Raw genomic sequence first — 21,066 nt, 5'->3', positions numbered from 1 at the left:
CAAGGTCTCACGCCTCAGTGAAGCTTCTCGGCTCATCCCTTGGATGGCTAAACAAACTGCTCAAGAGCGAAGGAGTATCAACATACTCAGAACTTACAATTCTTCTCAACACTTGGATCCGACGACACTTCTCGTTTTCCAAAACTAAGATTTGCATCCTAAGCTTCCTTTCGAGTTTATTATCATTATTTGAAGATTCAGAGGTTGTTTAATGTCTTATGAGTTTTCTTTACAAAATAATATCCTTTTAGTCTTATCGCAATCTTATAAGTTTTCGGGATCTCCTAATCCCCAAATGACTCCAGAGAATGTCTCGATCCATGAAACACCAACAAGGCCCAAATCTCATTCGTCCTATCAAACTTTCTCAAGACTCTCAAAATAAAATCGGCATGACCTGCCCGCTATTCTCACTACTCAGAATCACAGATATCAGCGAAAGACATAATTAAATCATCACAGTCAACAAACATGTCATATATCAATACATCTCAGAATGAACACGTAGCACTTAGCATATAAAGCATGCACCACACATCCTAGATTACCCACATAGCACATAGCATGTAAGTCAATCTCAAAAACATTCAGTAGATGAATCATCTACATTGTCAGCCGAAGCCTCAGAAAACATTTTTCCAATCAAACACAAACAAGTGCATAAACAGTAAATCAATGTCGAAAGCATCGACCCTAAGCATTAACTAAAGATTCAGTGAGTAGCCCTCACCTGTAGATTCTCCAGGGTGATCTTCGAACTCTTCTTCACAAGCAAAGCCTTGTTCCTCGGGAAAATCCTCAAATGAACCTTTAAGTAAAACCACCGAATTCTATCAAAATCTATCGGAAACTAAGCTATCAATGCTCACTAAGGTTACCCGAAGTAATACATACTCCGAGGTACGATAATCTAGCGCGAAAGGACAAGTTTTCGAAAAAGAAACTTTCCTCCTCCTCCCCTAGGGTGCTCGGCCACTATAGGTAATTAGGTGGCTCGATTTTTCTTCGATCAAACCTGGTTCCTAGGTTATTATTAGTCGTAACTAAGGGTATTCTAAACTCGGAAAAATTATCGGATCAAAAACTGTCGCAGGGGTATTTTGGTCAATATTTTTAGCTCAGAATTTCAAAACTGAAATTTCAAAAAGCAAATTGGATGGGGACGTCACCAACGACGTTTATGACAACTAATCCTACTAGCACTAAGCTAAGGCGATAGTTTTCAGCCCAAAGGACGAAGCTTTACCCCAAAATGGGTATTTTTAGCAGAATTGAAACTCGACGGTAGTTTTTCGAGAATCGGCGGAGTATTATTAGCTAAACATACTCAGGAGAACGTAGGGAAGATGTTTAGAATCAAAAATGGAATTATTAGGATAGTTTTGCAAAAACCTCAAAACTATGAGCACAGAAAGACATAGAGAAAAGCTATGGAAAAGACGATCAGAGGTAAGGATTAGCGACTATACCTCGATACCTTGAAGTAGCAAATGTTTAATCAATGATCAAGCAAGAAATGAACAAAATCTCTTCTCCTCCTCCTCTTAGCAAACTCGCGGCCTTGGGTGGGTTTTTGGGTGAGTTTTTGTGTTTTTTTCTCATTTCTTGGCTATATATAGAGGTTGGCAAAACGCGGGAAAATGAAAGTTTCGCGAATCTGATTTTTCCAGCTTCATTCTCCGTGAATTCTAAGATAGGTTTTGGCGACATAAATCCAAAACTCAAAAGAGGTTCCCTAGTATTTTAAGTGACTAATGCAAAGTCGGTGTAAAACTATTTTACCCGATAAGTTACTTTTTGCATCGGATGTCGGAATAGAAAACTTCCTTCTGAAGAAAGATTGAAATCATCAAGAGAAATGGGTGTAAGCGTGTAGAATCTTCATTTGAAGCTCTGAATAGAGAAAGTCTTCATTGTCGGTTGATTCTAGGGTTTTTGAACTATCAGGGTTTTAGTTTCGGCAAACTTCCGATGATTGGAATCGGACGTTCGTAGATTCTAGAGTTTCGCCTCAAAACGCTTGTTATATATGGAATAAGAGAAGTTCTAACATTTCTCTGAAGATTTTTGGAATTAGCTTCCATCGTGACTTTAAGTGAAAACTAGCTATTTACTAGGGTTTCTGCCCTAGGTTTAAGCGTGTAACGATCGTGCTATAACTTTTATCGATCATGATGCAATCCTTAGACTTTTCCTGAACTTTCTCCTTCATAATTTATTTCATTTAGTAGACTCTTGTTCAGGTTTCCCTTCACAATACATCAACCCTAATCGTGAATAAGATTTTATTCACTTAGCATAAGCTTAAAAACTTGGGTCTTACACTTTTATATATAATTCAGATGCTAACAGTATGCACTCAGCTATCACTTGAGCACTAGAGTAAGTAAAGGGAGCATACTACGACTTCTTTACTATTATGAATTTTTTTTATCGCAGAAATGCTCCGGAAAGTACAACAAGCTCAAAAGCAGAATAGCATGATGAAACTACTAGATATTACTCCCTCCGTTTCAAAACTATTGTAGTTTTAGCTTTTTTGTTTTGTTTCAAAACCATTGTTGTTTTACATATCCAAAGCATTTTATCTCATTCTCTTCCACTCATGCCCTCATTTAATATTGTATCTCCCAAGTATCACTTATTATTTCCACCAATCACAATTCTCACCAATTAGTTGGCCAATAATTTTCATTCTCTCTCTTTCATATAACTCATATTAAATAAGGGTGTTTCAGTCAAATTATAACATTAATTAATGAACTCTTAAACTTTGTGAAAAAACTAAAACTACAATAGTTTTGGAACGGAGGGAGTATTAATGAACCAAACCTTTCAGTTCCAAACTGTCAAGACCTTCGCTAGAAATTTGTTCTAAAGTACGCTTATTAGTACTACTATAAGAGCAAAGCAACATGCTTCTTATATTGGGAGATAGACAAAATCAGATGTTGCCTTAGTAAGCTTTCTCACCTGGATCAACAGAAAAAGCAACTGAAACTCGATAGATGAAAGTTGGAATGACAAGGTTTACTCTTAAAGTCTTCGGCAGGAGGAGGATACAAGAGATCGACCTTGAAGCAAGCAAGGTATGGTGGGTGTCATCATCTTCATCGATATTACCCACCAGATAGACTTGAGAAAAGACTTTCAGGCATCCTGAGAGTAAGGAGAAGCTGAATCTAAATGTATTAGAAAGAACCTAAAATCTTTTATATATAGGAAGAATATTTTACATGAAAATACTTCTACATAAAAATAAATGTTAATAAGATTTAATCAGATTTTTTTTTTGTTACAAGAAAAACATAATATAATATAGTTTGATGTTAATTTTTTGCTACATAATAATATAGTCCACTTTAATTTTTTTATACAAATTATTATAGGAGTTAAATTCTCCTACGGGAAGAAATATATTTTAACAAGAAAGTACCTTCATTAAGTATTAATTAATGTATCAAATACAATAACAAATTTCGCGGTACATTCTTTTTTTTTTCTAAGATTAAAATGTGTTCTGAATGCTTTATTGGTGATTCTTCATATCTATAATTTGTGTTATTGTCTTTAGGCTCATGAAGAATGTGAAACGACTTCATGTTGATATGGGTCAAACTTAGTTTATTTTATTGTGTAAAAAATGAACTCGCATAATCACGTACATAAAGAATCTTTTCTCTTTTTTTCATTGTAGATTAAATCAGCTATTGTTTATTAGCCATCATTAAACCACATCCCCTAATATGTTTTGCATAATTTGAGATTTGGTTAACCAATTTTTTTATTAGTTATTCAATTGTACGAAGTTCAATTTATGCAACAAAAATTTAAATTAAGACTTTTTGTCCACTTTGCTCATTATTTCATACTCTTCTATTTCATCAGTTGTTTATTATATTTTTAATGATCAAGGTATTAATTGACCTATCAAATATAATAGATGTATTCCCCGTGCAACGCGCGGGTAAAAAACGCTAGTTTAATACAATAACGACTAGTAGGTTAAAGTGGTACATGCTCGAGAAGGAATTTAACATAAGCGAGTTGAAGAGAATATAGACTGAAATTAATTACTTTAAATTATATAATCATTGGGAATTTATTTCACCATCGAAAATATATTTACTATAATCCCTAAAGTATTCAGATTTGATGATATTGCATTATAAATGTTAGTATTCAACATTCAAAAGTCAATGAAGATTATTCAAATATTTCTAAATAATATTCTTTTAACTATATTAATTTATCATAATATTTCTATACATAATTTTTTATTTTTCTATGATTATATAAATTCAATATTATATATATATAATATAAATTCAATATTATATAGATATTATATATATATATATATATATATATATATTAGCGGAATTTTTTTCCCGTGTAAATTTTTTATCTGAGTGTTTCATTCTATTTTCTTCGGATACATCATTTTCAACGGAACTGGAGTATACCGTTCAAGTTGAAATATATCTTATTATGTTCTACCTTAAAATTAAATATATAAAACACTAAAATAACACTACAGTAAAGCCAGTAACTTTGGTTCGATAGAATAAAGATTGGCAAATTCGTATTTGATTTTTTAAAAAGTTTTTCTATGATGGTCTATCTCAGCCATTCTAAAATTTCTATGATTGTGTACTGTACTCCTTGGAGATTAGCTTTTGGTTATACATTTTTAGTATTTTTTCTTTCATTAGGTTTTTCTAAGGGGATTTTTCCTGGTAAGGTTTTAATGAGGCCTGATCTCTATAACCTTTCTCCTAGGAGGGGGTGGGTGGTGGGTTCATTTATTAGTGGGGATCATTACTTTACTTTGTTGATGTAATTTGCTACATTAAACTATTCTTTCCCTTCTTTCTTCTTGTATTGGGTTGAAGTACCCCTTGTACTTTTCTTCAATATATTTCACTTGCTTATAAAAAAAAAACTAAGTGGGCTTATGTGGCCGTTGATGTGCTTATGTGGTAGATAATGTGTTTAGTATTAATTCAACATAGGCGTGTGGACAAAGATATGGATTCAAATTAATTACTTTGAATAATATAATCGTAGGGCATTATTGACAATAATCCATAAAGTATTCAAATTTGGTCATACTGCATTATAAATACTAGTATTTAACTTTCAAATGTCAATGATGATTATTTCTCATATTATTAATATATTATATATTTTAACATAATAATTTTTTAACTTTATCTTAATATTTCTACACATAATTTTTTTAATTTTTCTATTATTTAAGAACTTCAATATTTATTTTTACCCATATAAAATATTTAACAAAGTGTTTCGTTATATTTTCTTCAGATCCACCCTTTTACACAGAACCAAAGTTAACATGTTCCTGTAATGAACATTGAGAGAGAGAGGGTAGCCCCTAGAGTGTAGAGAGAGTAACTGAATTTCATGTGTGTATTGAGTAAATGAGCAAAAGTCCTTTACAATTGGTAACCGCTACCTATATATAGAGGCTGAGTTGGGCCTCCATGTGCTAATGCCCCTAATGTGTTGTATGTTCCTGGTTATACAAGGTTCTGCCTACTGGCCTTGGGTTCGTCCAGTCCACGAGCCCACAAGACACTGAGCTCGAAGCATGAGAGCTAAGTGTGTCTTAAAGAACACGATAACACCTAATTCTAATTCTGCCAAGGCACATGCGAGATATAAGTCGCCAACATGGCGTTTAAAAAGCGTAAGGCAGGCACCCTTTATAAGTCCACAAGTCCACAACTGCCCAAGTGGCGATCGTGGTGAGTTTGCTTGCCTGGCATGTTGCATGTTGCATAGAGTTGGCGATTGTGGTGAATTTGCTTGCCTGGCACGCTGACACGTTGCAAGAAATGAAAAGTTCAGCGCATCTCTTGAGATCTCAACTGCTCTTCTCGAAACATCACATCATGTCACATTAAAGGCTGAATTATCAGATTTGGGCCAATTATGCGCAATAACTTCCCCTTTAGTGCGCCGCTTGCTCTTCCCAAGGGATCACGTTCCCCCGAGGAAATCATTCCAACTCGTCATCATGGGGCACGACTTTCCAGCAGCAGCACACGATCCCCACGCACCCCATGCCAACAGTCACCCTCTGCCTATAAAAACTCTGCTTCTTCATCATTTACCACTTTTAAAACCTCCACTTTTCTCCTCTCTAATCTCCTCCAGCAAACTTCCGGCAAACCTACGCTGCAGCGCCGTCGCGATCCACCCTTACCTCTACCCTTTATTCACTTCGCTTCCTGGTGAGTCCCCCCTTCCTCGTCCTTTGTGTTTATTAATGAATTTTTAAGTTCCCTTCATCCTCCTCATCACGTCCCCTAAACGCCACACCAAAACCAAACCCCAAAATCCCCCTAGGACCCCTCCCCCACAACAAGAATCAACGTTAGGGGAGTCACCAGAATCCTCTGTCGCTAGCAGAGGGCCCCTCGACCCGTCAGAGGTTGAGGCCTTTTGGCTCAAAACCTTCACGACCCTACAACCCCCGTTCGAGAACCTCCTCCTCAGTTAGCAATTGATCAGCCCTCCGACTACGATTCCCGGACGCCGTGATCGATTTTATTGAAGAGATCGATGGGCTCTGTCATGAAGAAGCCTTTAATGACAAGCTTTGTGCTGCCTTTTGTCAAATGTGTCCACCGAGCACATTGAGGCTGAAATAGGGGGGAAAGACATGGATTACATGACTCAGAAGTGCGTGTTGGGACTTCTGCATGCCAAATGCATCTTTTCCCATGCGTTTCAGCGATATGGGTCCACCGCCGCCGTGGCAAAAAAGCTTCGCGCCGAGATCTCTGAACTTCCCATGCCAAATGTGAAGGGACGCTTGATAAGATAGTCACGGCTGCAGCGAGGGAGAAGATTGACAACGAAAAGAAGCTGAATAGCATGGGCCTGGAGGTGGGTCAAGTCAAGATTGACTTGGCCCTTCGCAATGAGCGGATCCCCGAGTTTGAGGCGATGATGAAGGAGCAGGAAAAGAAGACGCAACAAGAGCTTGCTGCCAAAGATGAAGCCCTCGCTGCCAAGGACCAAGAACTTAGCTCTTTGCGAGCGGAGATTGAGGCAAGGGAAAATTCCATGCCGACTTGAAGGAGCGAGACGAGGCTGAAAAGGCAGCTATTAGGAGCGAGGTCGCCGCCGCCACTTCCGAGCAACGCGAGGAGGGCTTCTACCTCGCCATAGACCAGGCCCAACATCTGTTTCCAAATATTGACTTGAGCATGCTGGGTATGTTCAAGGAGAATACAGAGCCTGGCTTGGTCGACCTGGATGACCCGTCGAGGCTTGACGTAGACTTTTAGACTTCTGGGGACGAAGATGTAAAGAATGTTAATAATGATAATTAGTAGTTTTCTATTTTCACCTTGTCACCCTTTTTTTTCTTTGCGTTTGTAATTTGTTTGCTCCTTAGAGGCTTATTCCAATGTAACTAGTTCTCCATTTGGGCTTGTTTTTTTAATTAACGTTCATTTCGCACTAGTTTTGAATTTTTGCTCACCTTCCGCCTCATTCATTTGGGCTTGTTTCTTTAATTAACTTTCATTTCGCACTACCTTAACTAGGACTTCGTGCTTGGTTTAACCCAACCAAGGCTTAAACACACCCCAAAAGGGGTGCAGCCTCTATATTTTCCAGGGCTTTGCCCGCTCGGGGCTTAAGGTTCTTGGGTCCCAATGGCCATTTGTGTTGCCCAAGATTTTTTCCTAGTTATAAATGCTCACCCTTATTCTGGGGAGGCTTTGTTGGATAAAAAGCTTATCCCACACATCACCAACGGATCCGGTGATTGCATCAGACTTTCCGGGGCGATTCCCAAACATCAAAGGTCGTTATGGAATCGCCACCTTCAGTGATCTATCTTGTCCTGCTTGACTAATGTCATGTTGGCGACTTATATACTTCATGTAATAGTGTTTGTGTTAGTTGCTTAATTATGATCTTTAAAGACACACTTAGCCTTCATGCTTCGTGCTTAGTGTCTTGTGGATTGGTGGACTGGGCAAGCCCCTAGGGGGCCTATGCCCAGGGGTTACCCGCCAAGCGGCGGTCGCCCATCCTGAAAATTGGGCCTCCTCCAGCGAGGCCCCACTGGCCCAACAGAGGTAGTTATGCTTACTAGACACAACTCCCCCACTATAAATAGGGAGCGGTTACCATTTGTAAGTGACTCTTGACTCATCTTAATAATATATAAAGCCCATCCACCAAAGTGGGCCATACTGTTATTTAATTTTCACATGTCACATCTATATTGGTTGGTTTCACCTATTTTCCACATGGCCTTAGCTGATTGGTCCAAATCCTTGCATTTTGATTAGTCGAAATCATTGAATCATTAAATAGAAGACTTAATACATCAGAAGGCCCCTGAAATTGTAAAGGGAATCAATTCCAGGGCCTGAAAATTTTTCGCATCAAATTGGGTCCCTAAGAATTTTTTTTTTTTAATTCAATTAAGGCCAAATGCTGTCAGACTTCAATTTTATCCTACTCAGCAATTCCACATGGCATTTTTTATTTTTTTTAAATTGAAAAATTATAAAATTTATTTTTTAATTCCAACTCATATTAAAGCATAAATAAATAAATAAAAAACCTAATCTAAATAAAAACCTAACCTATATAAAATCCCTATTCTAAATAAAACCTAATCTAATAATTAATAATCCCTAATCCGGTGAACCATAAATTTCCTAAACGGCTAAACCACCAAGCCAGCATTCCAGCCGCCACCCCTTTCTTCTCTTCCTCTTTCCCCAACCACAAAACCTTGCCCACACCAGCGCCACCACCTCTTCCTTCCCTTCCTCTTTTTCCAAGAGAGCACCTCTGCAAAGAGAGAGTGAGATCGAGAGATGATCGAAGCTTGGAAGAGGAAACGTCGAGATTTATTTGTTCTACCAACAACCACCATCAAGGGAATGAAAGCGTGACAGATCTGATGGTGTCGTACCAGAGCACAAGGGTTCGGATCTGTTAATTGAAGCAACCACCTTGCCTTCAACAGTCTTGAAAATTCCAGCCGCTACTTCAACCAGCAGCTCCCACCTCTCAATGAAGATTTTGGGGTCAACGAACAAAAACCCCACAAAGTTGCTCTTCCTGCTCACAACGTTCACTGTGGTGGTTGTTCTAGTGGTGAAGGTATTTAGTTTGGGATTATTCCTGTGAAGAAAGAGATGGAGGAGGAGGAGGAGAAGATATAGATTGAAGATGGAAATGATGAAGAGCAAATTTCTGGGTTTTTTAAGTTTAGGGGTTGAAGATGGAAAAATATAATGGATGACAGAGATATTTTTTGGAATTTCAAATGATGAAGAAGAGGAAATTTCTGGGTTTTTTTAATTTAGGTTTTAATATATGAGTTGGAATTAAAAAATAAAGTTTTTGAATTTTTCAATTAAAAAAAAATTTAAATGCCACGTGGAAAAGCTGAGTAGGCTAAAATTGAAGCCACGTCACCGTCTGACACCCTTTGTCCTTAATTGAATTAAAAAAAAATTCTTAGGGACCCAATTTGATGCGAAAATTTTTCAGGCCCTGGAATTGATTCCCTTTACAATTTCAGGGTCCTTCTGATGTATTAAGCCTAAATAAGTAAATAGAAACATCAATAGTACACGGTTTTGACAATATTAGTACCCGGTTTTGACAATATTAATACCCGGTTTTTTTACAAATTGCACATGGTTTTGACACAATTCACCCCTCCACGTTTAGTTAGAAAGTTTTGGAAAATATGATAAATTTTGCCAACATATTACGTAATCTTTCAAATTGAATTTCAAGTAGTGACTTAAAAAACTTAAATTTTGCCCACATATTACGTAAATTTTAAATTTTTAAATTCTGTTTAATACATTACTTAATTATTAATACATTTATAAATAATAAATATATATTTGAACCAAACAATAAATAGAATAATCAATAGCTATAAAGTCAGTAGATTATTATGATTCCACGCGGATTTGACAAAATTAACATTTTCCACCTTCAAAAATGCTCAGGTTTAGGAAAAAAAACGTAAATTTTGGCCACAACTTAATTCCAGAATATTTATCAACATTCAATGCCTGGGTATTACGTTCCACGAATTTGGTTTTCAAGTAACATATCATGTTATATATAATTCAAAGGTAAGTCAATGATTAACGATTTTGTTAATTTTTTTGGCACAAATTCCGTGTTATTTAAAAGATAAGTCAATGATTAACTATTTTGTCCAAATCACTTATTTATTTCTTGAAAATTTTAAATTATTTCATTTTAAATTTTTCCCGCCTTTCTCATATAATGCTATATAAATCCATTTGCTCATAGCAATTCAACCACCCACTCAAAAGGCTTGGCCGAATTTTTTTTTTTCCTTGCGTTGTAATTGTTCTAATCATTGAGATGCAAAATTTTGTTGTTCTACATCATATGAGAAAGGTTTGTACTTTACCTACAATTATTTATTAAAATGGTCTTATATATTTTGATATGTATTCAATAATGATAATAAAGTTGCTCTAAAGTCTAAAGATGTATTCTTGAATGTTGGTCTATGCATCTTATTTCTTGCTATCTCTTTTAGTTAGCTTTCTGCAATGGCTCATCAAGCTTCATGGTTTCAAGTGTTGATAAAGTAGCTGATCTGAATGCCTCTATAAAAGAAGGTATTTATTCTTGCTCTTCAATGAGCAATGAAAAGATTCTGTACTTCCTATATTCTACTTTGAGTATACTTTGAGTAATGATCATAATGTATTTTGAATTTGTAGGTTACTTTCAGGTTTTTGATAACTCTGTTAGAAACAAATCATTTTATACAAAAGGCCTGTCCATAGACTCAGAATTTGAAGGTATTAATGCATTGTTGTTCTAAGTTTGTTCCTTTTCTAATACCTATCTTCCTTTGCTTTCCCCTTATTAAAGTAAGTGAATGAAAAAAATTAAGCTTAACACAAGTGTAAGAAAATGTATCTGTAATTCTATATAAAGAATGACTTATCATAAATTATAGAAGCTTAATTGTATAAAGGCGCCACAACCTTTGAAGTAGAGTTCGTGATTTTTTTTTATCCTGTGCTTTTTTAATGCTTGAATCAAAACTGAAATCCAATTCATGGAAAAAATTTGATTAATTACTCTGCAACCCAACATGTTACAGATATGTCTTGCGCATATACAGCTCTAAGTGCAGTTGTAAAGGTTCTTAGTTGGGGGCTTCCATAAAGTGTGCAGGTTGTAACTGGCATGAAGGTTTATATAAGACACCTAGGTCCATCAATGCAAATGCACCATCCTTGCAATGTATGCAAGGGTACTTGAGAAACTATAAGTGATAGGGACCGCTGCGCACAGTTCTAAGTTGATAAGGTTGTCCAATTTATAGAAGAATGTATGTGAAGCTTTCGTGGAGAAGGGAATGCAGAACGGGAAAAAGATTCCATCCTCTGGTGATGCAGATGAAGCATCAGAAACAATTGCTGGGGATATCATATTTGTGGTTCCATTAGTGGAACATTCCAAATTCAAAAGAAAGGCTGAAGATCTCTTTATAGAGCATGCCCTGTCCCTCACTCAGGCTTTATGTGGCTTCCAATTCTTGCTCACTCATTTGGATGGTCGACAATTTCTGATCAAATCCAACCCTTAGAAAGTAACTTTTGTAGCAAAAGTAGAATCTGAGAAGATCATCCCAGTGTTAATGTTCTTTAGGCTTACTTTGAAGAAAATATATGTAGTATTTTATAAGTAATTACGATGAGTCATTTGACAGTCTTTCTCCGTTAAATTTAACATCATGTCAGTGTTGATATTATTTAGCCTTTGGTTGAAGCAAATGTCAGTAGTCTTTGCTTATATACTATACATTACCTTTTATATTTTTTTTCTCTTTTTACATTAGAGTTTAGGAATATTAATGAGTCATGCTAACTTTTATTTCGAAGAGTGTTCTTGATAGAATGGTTCTCTTTTATAATGAGAAGTTGTGAAGAGTGTCTCTAATAGAATGGAGCCCTTTTATAATGAGAACCGTTTTTATACAAGACGAAATATTAGATAAGATGGGGCAAGAAAAATTAAAAAATAAAAAATATATATATTTATAATATCTCTTCCAAAAGAAACTTCAGCACCAAAACAAGTGCCATCATATCATAATGAAGTAAAATTGTGATTCTTCTAACTCACAATCAACTTTGATTTTATGCGTCAAAATCAAATGACATTATCCACAAGTGAAATTAAGTTACGATAAATCTTCTTTTAAAAACTAATTAAATTTACAAATTTTAGTAATCTATACCTATTAATTAAAACACTTCTAATTTTTTTAAAGAACTCATGCATTGTACGGGCTACTCACCGGTGGCCCGCGATTTATGTTTAACAACTCTCAGGATGCATTTTGGATATCCCGATTTGTTCATAATCATGACCTGCAACTCAAAAAGGTGCTCGCAGGTGATTACTTAAACATCTTTAATGTTTTTAATCATTATCTAATTGAGAAAAAAAGATAATGCGCTGATAATATAAAGTTTTTTTACACCATCAACCAATCATAATGTAAGGATGAGTCATATCAATTAATGAAATTAAATAAAAAAATAGACTTATCAGATCTTTAAAATCTGATTGGTTGACTTAGCTATTTAATTTTTTTTACACTATTAGTGCATAAAAATTAAACTCTATCTAATTAGCTAATTATTAGTTGAAATCGAGTTTATACTTTATAGTAATACTAAATCCTTTATTACTTTTTCGTTTTTGTTACAAAATCCTTTATTACTTTAAGTTACAGTTTCTCTCCATAATTATAAAAGGGAACTAAAATTTAAATTTAAAATTTAAATTTTATGTTACATATTATCTAATACATTTCTCAGATTTTTATTTTCTTTCGTTATTTAAAATGTGTTATTTATATTTCCTATGTAAAGAAACTGAGTTATTTATGTGTTTCAAAAAAATTTATTTCTAATCCTAAATGATAGATTTCATATTTTTATTAAAAATATTTATATATTTTAGAAATTATTTCAAATAATATTAATTTTTAAGTTTGAATTTCAGAATTTATTTCATAATTTCAATATCACCTAACACTTACTCCAATAAGAATGAATTCAATACAATTAGAAATAAATAATTGTATTTCAAATCGAGCAATTAATAAGAAAATATTTTTGTAGAATTAATGTTAATATTGGGTAGTTAATAATAAAGAAAATGATAAATAAAGAGAAATAAATTTAGCCTAATTCAAAATTTCTATCCTACTTTGAAAGTCAGAATTATAATAAATTGAAATAAATAATAACTTTAAAAGTCAATGGAAGAATTAATTTATATTTTTATTGAACTTTTACCGCAATTTTTGCTTTTTGTAAAAATCATTAAATGTGAATCAATTAATTATTAGATATTAATTGATATAATGAAATATAATAATTATCGCATAAATTAGGTAATAATTCGTTCAAATTCGTTAATTTTAATAATTAATATACTCAAATAATATATTTTCAATTTAGAAAAAAAATTAAAAAAAATGTGAAAGTGATTTTATGCTTAAAACCACAAATTATTGTTTGATAAAAAACTACATATGCAGGCATAAATTGAGAAAATTCGCTCTATAAGTACTTTACTCATTTGAACACGTACGTCATGAATTCTCACTTTGTTGTTCTACATCATTAAATGATTACCCATGTTTGCCGACTCCAGAATATGATGAAGTCCTGCAATTTGACAATAGATTTATTGTTGATGAACTAAACTATGGAAAAGATGCATTCAAGGTACAATATTAAGAGTTGCTTAGTATGCTTACACCTGAGCAAAAGTCTGTATATGAGAGGGTTGTCACATCTGTGTTGTCAAACTCATGAGGCTTCTACTTTTTATATGGATATGGTGGACTGGAAAGACTTTTGTGTGGAACACTTTATCGGCGTCACTTAGATCCAAATGACTAATTGTTCTTACCGTTGCTTCCAGTGGCATAGCATCATTACTCTTGCCTGGAGGCAGAACAACTCATTCTAAATTTTGCATTCCATTAGATGCTACAGAGACCTCGACATGTAGTATAAAGCTGGGAAGTCTAGGAGCAAAGCTTGTACTTGAAACAAATCTTATTATATAGGATGAAGCTCCAATGTTGAAAAAGTATTGTTTCGAAGCTTTAGACGTTACACTCCGAGATTTAATGAGGTCGAAAAATGAAGATAACGCCCATAAGCCTTTTGGAGGAAAAGTAGTAATACTTCGAGGTGATTTTAGACAAATACCACATGTAATAATTAGAGGAAGCAGACAAGAAATCGTCGAATCTACTTTAATTTTATAAGACCCCGAATTAAATAATTAGATTATTTATTTACTTTCGTCGTGTTGATTAATTAAGTAATTATATTTTATTGTTTTATGTTATTTTCATGACTCGAATCCTATTACGAGTCACGAAAACTATTTATATAATAATTAAGTTCAGATTATGTTTAAGGTTGACACTGTAGTCAGCTTAAGTAATAGCAGGAGTCATATTCGCACCCGACTATAGTCGAGAGTGTCCGAAAAAGGCTATATCCGCTCCTAGAGCACTGTTAAAGAGAATTTTAGAATTGAAGGGAGAATAAGAACCTCTAGGTATTTTTTTCCATGACCAGTGTTTCAATACGAAACCCTGGACTGTACGCTTGTTAGGTTTTGCTTCCCGGAAGTCCGTCGAAGCTAGACTTTAACTTCTTGGGGACTTTAATTAAGACCCTGAATGTAGATTTTTTCTATTCGGAGCTTCTAACGAAGTTTCCATCCGCATTGTCACAATTCTTTAAGCAATTACGACATTTCTTCAGAAGGAAGTTTCTTCATCCGACGTCAACTGCAAAAAGTAGTTTTCCGGCGTATTTTGGCCAATATTGCGTTTATATCATTTTCTTCAATTTGGAGAACTTCATTTTGAGTTTTGGCATTCTGTCGCCAGATATTCACTTCTTATTGTTAGACGGAAGTACCAGAACGACCGGTTTCGGAAAACCTCGAAGTTTACTTTTTCGACGTCCGGTATAAAAGGCGGGAAATGAGAAAATATCTCATTTCCCACCAACTAGAGAGAGAGGCCGCAGGTTTGTAGAGAGAGAGGGAGAAGATTTCTTCGCGAGTTCTTGTCCGATCGTCCTGATTTCAGAAGCTACGCGTAGGCACAGAGGTAAGGATGTTTAATCTTACTTCTATTTCTGCTTTCTGTCGGCTTATTCTATCTATTTCTGTGCTCAAAGTTTTGAGCTTTTTGTAAAAATGTCTGATTACCTCGATTTTTCTTTCCAACTATCTTCTACTGCAACCCAACATGCTATAATCACTGTCGGATCGTTCGGATATTCACCGAGTCGCCGTAGATCTGAAAAACTGACTAAAAACCCATTTTCTTCACATGTGCTTACTTTATTATCAAAAAGCCACAACCAAGCTTAGTACCTTTGAGATTAAGTGCTATAAACGTCATTGTGAACAACCCCATCCATTTTTTTTTTCAGAATTTCAACTTTGAGTTTTTGGTCATTAATTCTGGACCAAAATACCCCTAAGTCGTATTTTCAGTCGTTAAATATTTCTGAGAGTTTCCCTGGCCTAGATATCACCTACGAATACCTAGGAATTATACTAGATCGAAGAAAAAGTTCGGAAACCCTATTTTCTAAAGTGGCCGAAACTTTTTGGTGTTGTACCGTGTCCAAAAATAATTTTTGGGTTAGTATGGCCTGAGCCATAGCGTATCCCTTTCCGTTGTCGAAATTTTGGCTGTGGTTTCGTGTCATTCCTAGTTCTGTAGCTCGAGTTATGCGCGTAGCTCGAGTTATGTGCGTTTTAGCGAACGAAGTCTCTGTTGTCCGTTCGTGCCTAAATGTCGAACTCTAGAGCTTCGAAAGCTTCTTTTCGGGTTTTGATAGTGTTATTAGTTGTATTGTTTCTTAGCGACTAAGCAATGATATTTTGCTTAAGGTTTGGAACGAGTTGAGCTGCGGAAAGAGACTTTGGAGCAATTGGTGAGGTTTCACAACGGAGGAGGACGCCCGGGGAACTTGCTGAGTTCGGGAGCTTTATTTTGGATTGGATTGGGATGTTGAGCTTGGATGGAGAAATTGGCTAAGGTAAGGGTAACTCAGTTTTAGCATGTCTTTGAGTCTTGCCTGCTTTTATCGCACTGCATGCGTTTGTGATGAAGATGTTTATATTGATTGCCATTGGATTATGATTATTATGCTTGCAATGTTGTATGCTTGCTTATGTTGACTGTTTCTAAGGCATGTGCCAAATGTTTTCTGAAGGCTTCGGCCGTGTAAACTTATTGTAAGGCCCGAGTTTTTAAGTTCATGCTAAGTGAATAAACTTCTTATTCACGATTAGGGTTGATGTAATGTGAAGGGAAACCTGAACGAAAGTTTATTAAATGAAATATATCTATGAAGGAGAAAGTTCAGGAAAAGTTCAAGGATTCCATTATGATCGATAAAAGTTATAGTACGAACGTTTTACGCTTAAACCTAGGTCAGAAACCCTAGTATTTAGCTAATTTTCAATTTTAGGCACGATGGCAGTTAATTCCAAAAATCTTCAGAGAAATGTTAGAACTTCTCTTTTTCCATATATCACGATCGTCTCGAGGCGAAACTCTAGGATCTACGAACGTCCGATTCCAATCATCGGAAGTTTGCCGAAACCGAATCCCTGGTATTTCAAAACCCTAGAATTTCTCGACAATGAAGACTTTATCTATTCAGAGCTTCAAATGAATATTCTACACGCGTACACCCATTTCTCTTGGTGATTTCAATCTTTCTTCCGAAGGAAGTTTTCTATTCCGACATTCGAGGCAAAAAGCAACTTATCGGGTAAAATAGTTTTACACCGACTTTGCATTAGTTGCCAAAAATACAAGGAGACATCTTCTTAGCTTAGGAATTCCTTTGCCAAAACCTATCTTAGAATTCATGGAGAATGATGCCGGAAAAATCTGATTCGCGAAACTTTCATTTTCCCGCGAATTACCATTTTCTATATATAGCAAGAAAGGTGAGAAAAATTACAAGAACTCCTCCATTTTCTCTCCAAGGCCGCGAGCTCCATAGAAGGAAGAGGAAGAAGAGCTTTTCTTCAAACCTTGCTTGATCGTCGATCAATCAGTTGCTGCTTCAAGGTTTCGAGGTATAGTCGCTAATCCTTACCTCCGATCGCTTTTTCCATAGCTTTTCTGTAGAGTTTTCTGAGTGGATAGTTTATGGGTTTTTGCAAAACTATCCTGAATCTTTCATTTCTGATTCTAAACCTCTTCTATATGTGCCCAAGATCACTTATGCCGGATTAGATTTTCCGTTATGTCGCCGGAATTTCGCCGGAATCAATTTGAACCTAAAATACCCATTTATGTAGTTTTTGAGTAAAGTTCCGACTTTTAGGCTGAAAACTATCGCCTTAGCTTAGTGCTAGTAGGATTAGTTGTCATAAACGTCGTTAGTGACGTCCCTGCAAAATTTTATTTTTGGGATTTCAGTTTTGAAAATCCTAAGTTAAAAATCATGACCAAAATACCCCTGCGACAGTTTTTGATCCGATAATTTTTCCGAGTTCAGAATACCCTTAGTTACGGCTTATGAAAGCATAGGAACCAAGTTTGATCGAAGAAAAATCGAGCCGCTTAATTGTGAAAAGTGGCCGAGCCTATTAGAGGGGGAGGAGGAAATTTCCTTTTCCGAAAACTTGTCCTTTCGCGCTAGATTATCGTACCTTAGTGTATAGATTACTTCGTGTAATCTTAGTGATGTATTGATAGCTTAGTTTCCGATAGATTCTGATAGTATTTATGTGGTTTTGCTCTAAAGGTGATTTTGAGGAATTTCCAGCGGAGCAAGGCTTTGATTGTGAAGGAACTTTAGGAGATAACTCTGGAGAACCTACAGGTGAGGGCTTCTCACTGAATCTCTAGTTAATGCTTAGGGTCCATGTTTCGACATTGTTTACTGTTTATGCACTGAGATTGTGTGTGATTGAAAATGTTTTCTGAGGCTTCGGCTGACAATGTAGATGATTCATCTACTGAATGTTTTTGAAGATTGACTTACATGCTATGTGCTATGTGGGTAATCTAGGATGTGTGGTGCATGCTTTATATGCTAAGTGCTAAATGTTTATGATGCGATTTATTGATATATGACATGTTGTTGATTGTGATGATTTAAATATACTTTACACTGGAAATCTGAGATTCTGAATGGTGAGAATAGCGGGCAGGTCATGCCGATTTTATTTTGAGAGTTTTGAGAAAGTTTGATAGGACGAACGAGGTTCGGGCCTTAATTTTGTTTAGTGGATCGAGACATCCTCAGGAAGCGACTTGGGATTGGGAGATCCTGAAAAGGTATAAGACTTGCGATAAGACAAAATGGAATCTATTTTATAAAGAAAACTCATAAGACCTTAAATAACCTCTAAATCTTTAAGTAATGATAACAACCTCGAAGGAAGGCATTGGAAGTGAAATCTTAATTTTGGAAAACGAGGAGTGTCGTCGGATCCAAGTGTTGAGTATGTCGTTGTTGTGCTGTTGGAGCAGCGTTTGATGTCGTGCTGTTGGAGCAGCGTTTGTTGTTGTGCTGTTGGAGCAGCTATGTTGTTGGGCTATCCTGGGGATAAGTCCGGGGAATTGATAGTTCCCGAGTATGTGATACTCTTGTGCTGTTGGAGCAGCTATGTGTTGTTGTGAAGTGTGTCTTTTGGTCGCAGAATCGACCGTTACCTTAGGGTAAGCTTTTAGAGACTTTAATTTACCTAGAACACGTGACGACGTGTCGAGTGAGATTCGGAGACGTTGTTTGACTAATCATCCTGCATTCATGCAACATTAATGAGATATTAACACAGGACGTACTCTGGACCTCGTCGGTTTCCAAAATGGTCATAAGACCCGGAATGCCGTGAAAGAGCGTTTATAGACGTCTCTTGTAGCATACCGAAATGGCAGACCTACGGGTTTACTACTGATCTGGCTACCTTGGTTTGGTGTAAGAGACACGCGGGCAGAATGGTCCCACCGTTGCTGGTGCTAGGATTGATCCGTTTGATGTCCATCCCAGAGGCACGCGAGCAGAATGGTCCCACCGTTGCTGGTGCTAGGATTGACTCGTTTGATGTCCATACCTATGTTTGGTGTAAGAGGCACGCGGGCAGAATGGTCCCACCGTTGCTGGTGCTAGGATTGATCCGTTTGACGTCCATCCGTTCCGGATTGCATATTGGTTGACTGGGTTAACCTGCATACATATCACGCAACATGCATACTGACTTAGTTGATGAGTGTGGTTGCTATTTGATAAACTTACTTGGAACATGCTAATTGTTATTATTGTCGTTATGATTTTGTGGAACATGCAACCCTAGGAATGATATCTCTAGTTATAAGCCTAAGTGGCTATCTATTATTTGTACCTATTGGGTTTATTATCTACATAGTTCTTTAGAGTTGACCCTCGCGTCTTCTGTGTGTGTTTTGGCGGACAACGCCTTTTGTCAGATGAGTATTGCGGACTGGTTCACCATGGTCCACCCTTCGGGGGAAACTAGGTTGGGATGCTGGAACAGGAGCGCGTCGCGGTAGCGAGAGGATGACGGATGGTGTACATAGACTAGGTCGTTCTGGATTCTGATTCAGACGACGATCATGCTAGCACATAGTTTTGAGTGTTGGTATGAGCTCCTCGAGTTAGGATTAGTGTAGGAGTAGAGTTTTAGCTCTGACAGTCTAGCTTCATTTGTTACTTAGGGGACAGGGTAGATCCGCCTATAGCTTTTTGTGTGGTTTCCTTACGGGGATCACAGAGAGTTGGTTGGACTTAGGAGGTCTTATTTTCAGGCCATTGGGTCAGCTGATGTTCAGTTTTGAGGGATGGTGTTGCGGGCACTTCACCCTTTTCATTTGGTTTGTATATATTGCCTACGAGCGTCGCACTTTTCTTTCCGTCACTGGAGGTTACTCGTGACGAGGTTATTACTTACAGCGGGGGCTGTTTATATATCGTATATTAATTCTATTGCTTTTCGCTTTTGGGTTTTATTTAATTCAGTCTTGTCTTAGTTATTATCGAAAAAAAAAATATATTTCACGTTTTCCCGCATTAAGTTTATTTTGGTTACTAAAGTGACGCCACCGAAATCGGGGTGTTACATTGTGGTATCAGAGCACGGTCGAGTCTTTCGGGAGTTGTTGGGGAATAGGTCTTCTGTGCTAGGTTGTGTGACTCTGCAAAGAGTGAAAATTGATTGTCTGCAAGCGATTTTTCGCTTAAAAAAATTGATTGAAGTTATTGCTTACTCATATTGTATAGTGATGCTAGATGCTATCTTATGATAAGTACTGACTGTTTGCTTCCTTTAACAGAATATGGTGAATAATAACCAGCTAGCTGAGATGATGGCCACTATGGCCCAAGCGGTAACAGCGCAGGCCCAAGCGGTAACAGCACAGGCAAATGATAATGCCATGAGGCGTGCTACTGAAGAAGCACGTGAACAGCATCAACGTCAGAGAGAGATAACTCTGGACCAGAACAAAGGCCTCAATGACTTCAGGAGGCAAAACCCACCAAAGTTCTCTGGTGGTACTGACCCAGACGCAGCGGATCTCTGGATCCAGGAAATCGAGAATATTTTCGGTGTTCTGCAAACTGTTGAGGGTGCCAAGGTGGGCATGGCGACTTATCTTCTGCTAGGAGATGCTGAATACTGGTGGAAGGGCACCAGGGGAATCATGGAAGCCAACCATGAAGAGATCCACTGGAACTCGTTCCGGACCGCGTTCTTGGAAAAGTATTTTCCGACAAGTGCCCGGGATGAGAGGGAGGCGCAGTTTTTGACACTCCGTCAGGGAGGTATGTCTGTACCGGAATTTGCTTCGAAGCTGGAGTCTTTGGCGAAGCATTTCCAATTCTTTAATGATCATGTTGACGAGCGCTACATGTGCAAGCGCTTCGTGAATGGACTGAGGCC

The 21,066-nt window shown here is 36.7% G+C and overlaps 1 protein-coding gene across 1 annotated transcript; it reads left to right on the top strand.

Annotated features, from left to right (window-relative positions):
• Nucleotides 1-6,906: 6,906 nt before the first annotated feature.
• LOC130741246 (uncharacterized) lies at nucleotides 6,907-11,665 on the top strand. The gene is made up of 5 exons (XM_057594094.1): nucleotides 6,907-7,083; nucleotides 10,601-10,682; nucleotides 10,788-10,868; nucleotides 11,177-11,217; nucleotides 11,402-11,665. The coding sequence occupies exons 1-5, from the start codon at nucleotides 6,907-6,909 to the stop codon at nucleotides 11,663-11,665; spliced, it is 645 nt and encodes a 214-aa protein (XP_057450077.1).
• The last annotated feature ends 9,401 nt before the right edge of the window (nucleotides 11,666-21,066 follow it).

The sequence above is a fragment of the Lotus japonicus genome, chromosome 1 (assembly GCF_012489685.1).
Source record: "Lotus japonicus ecotype B-129 chromosome 1, LjGifu_v1.2".
Lineage (NCBI taxonomy): Eukaryota > Viridiplantae > Streptophyta > Magnoliopsida > Fabales > Fabaceae > Lotus > Lotus japonicus.
Note: the sequence above shows the minus strand (reverse complement) of the source record. Positions and strands in the feature narration are given on the sequence as shown.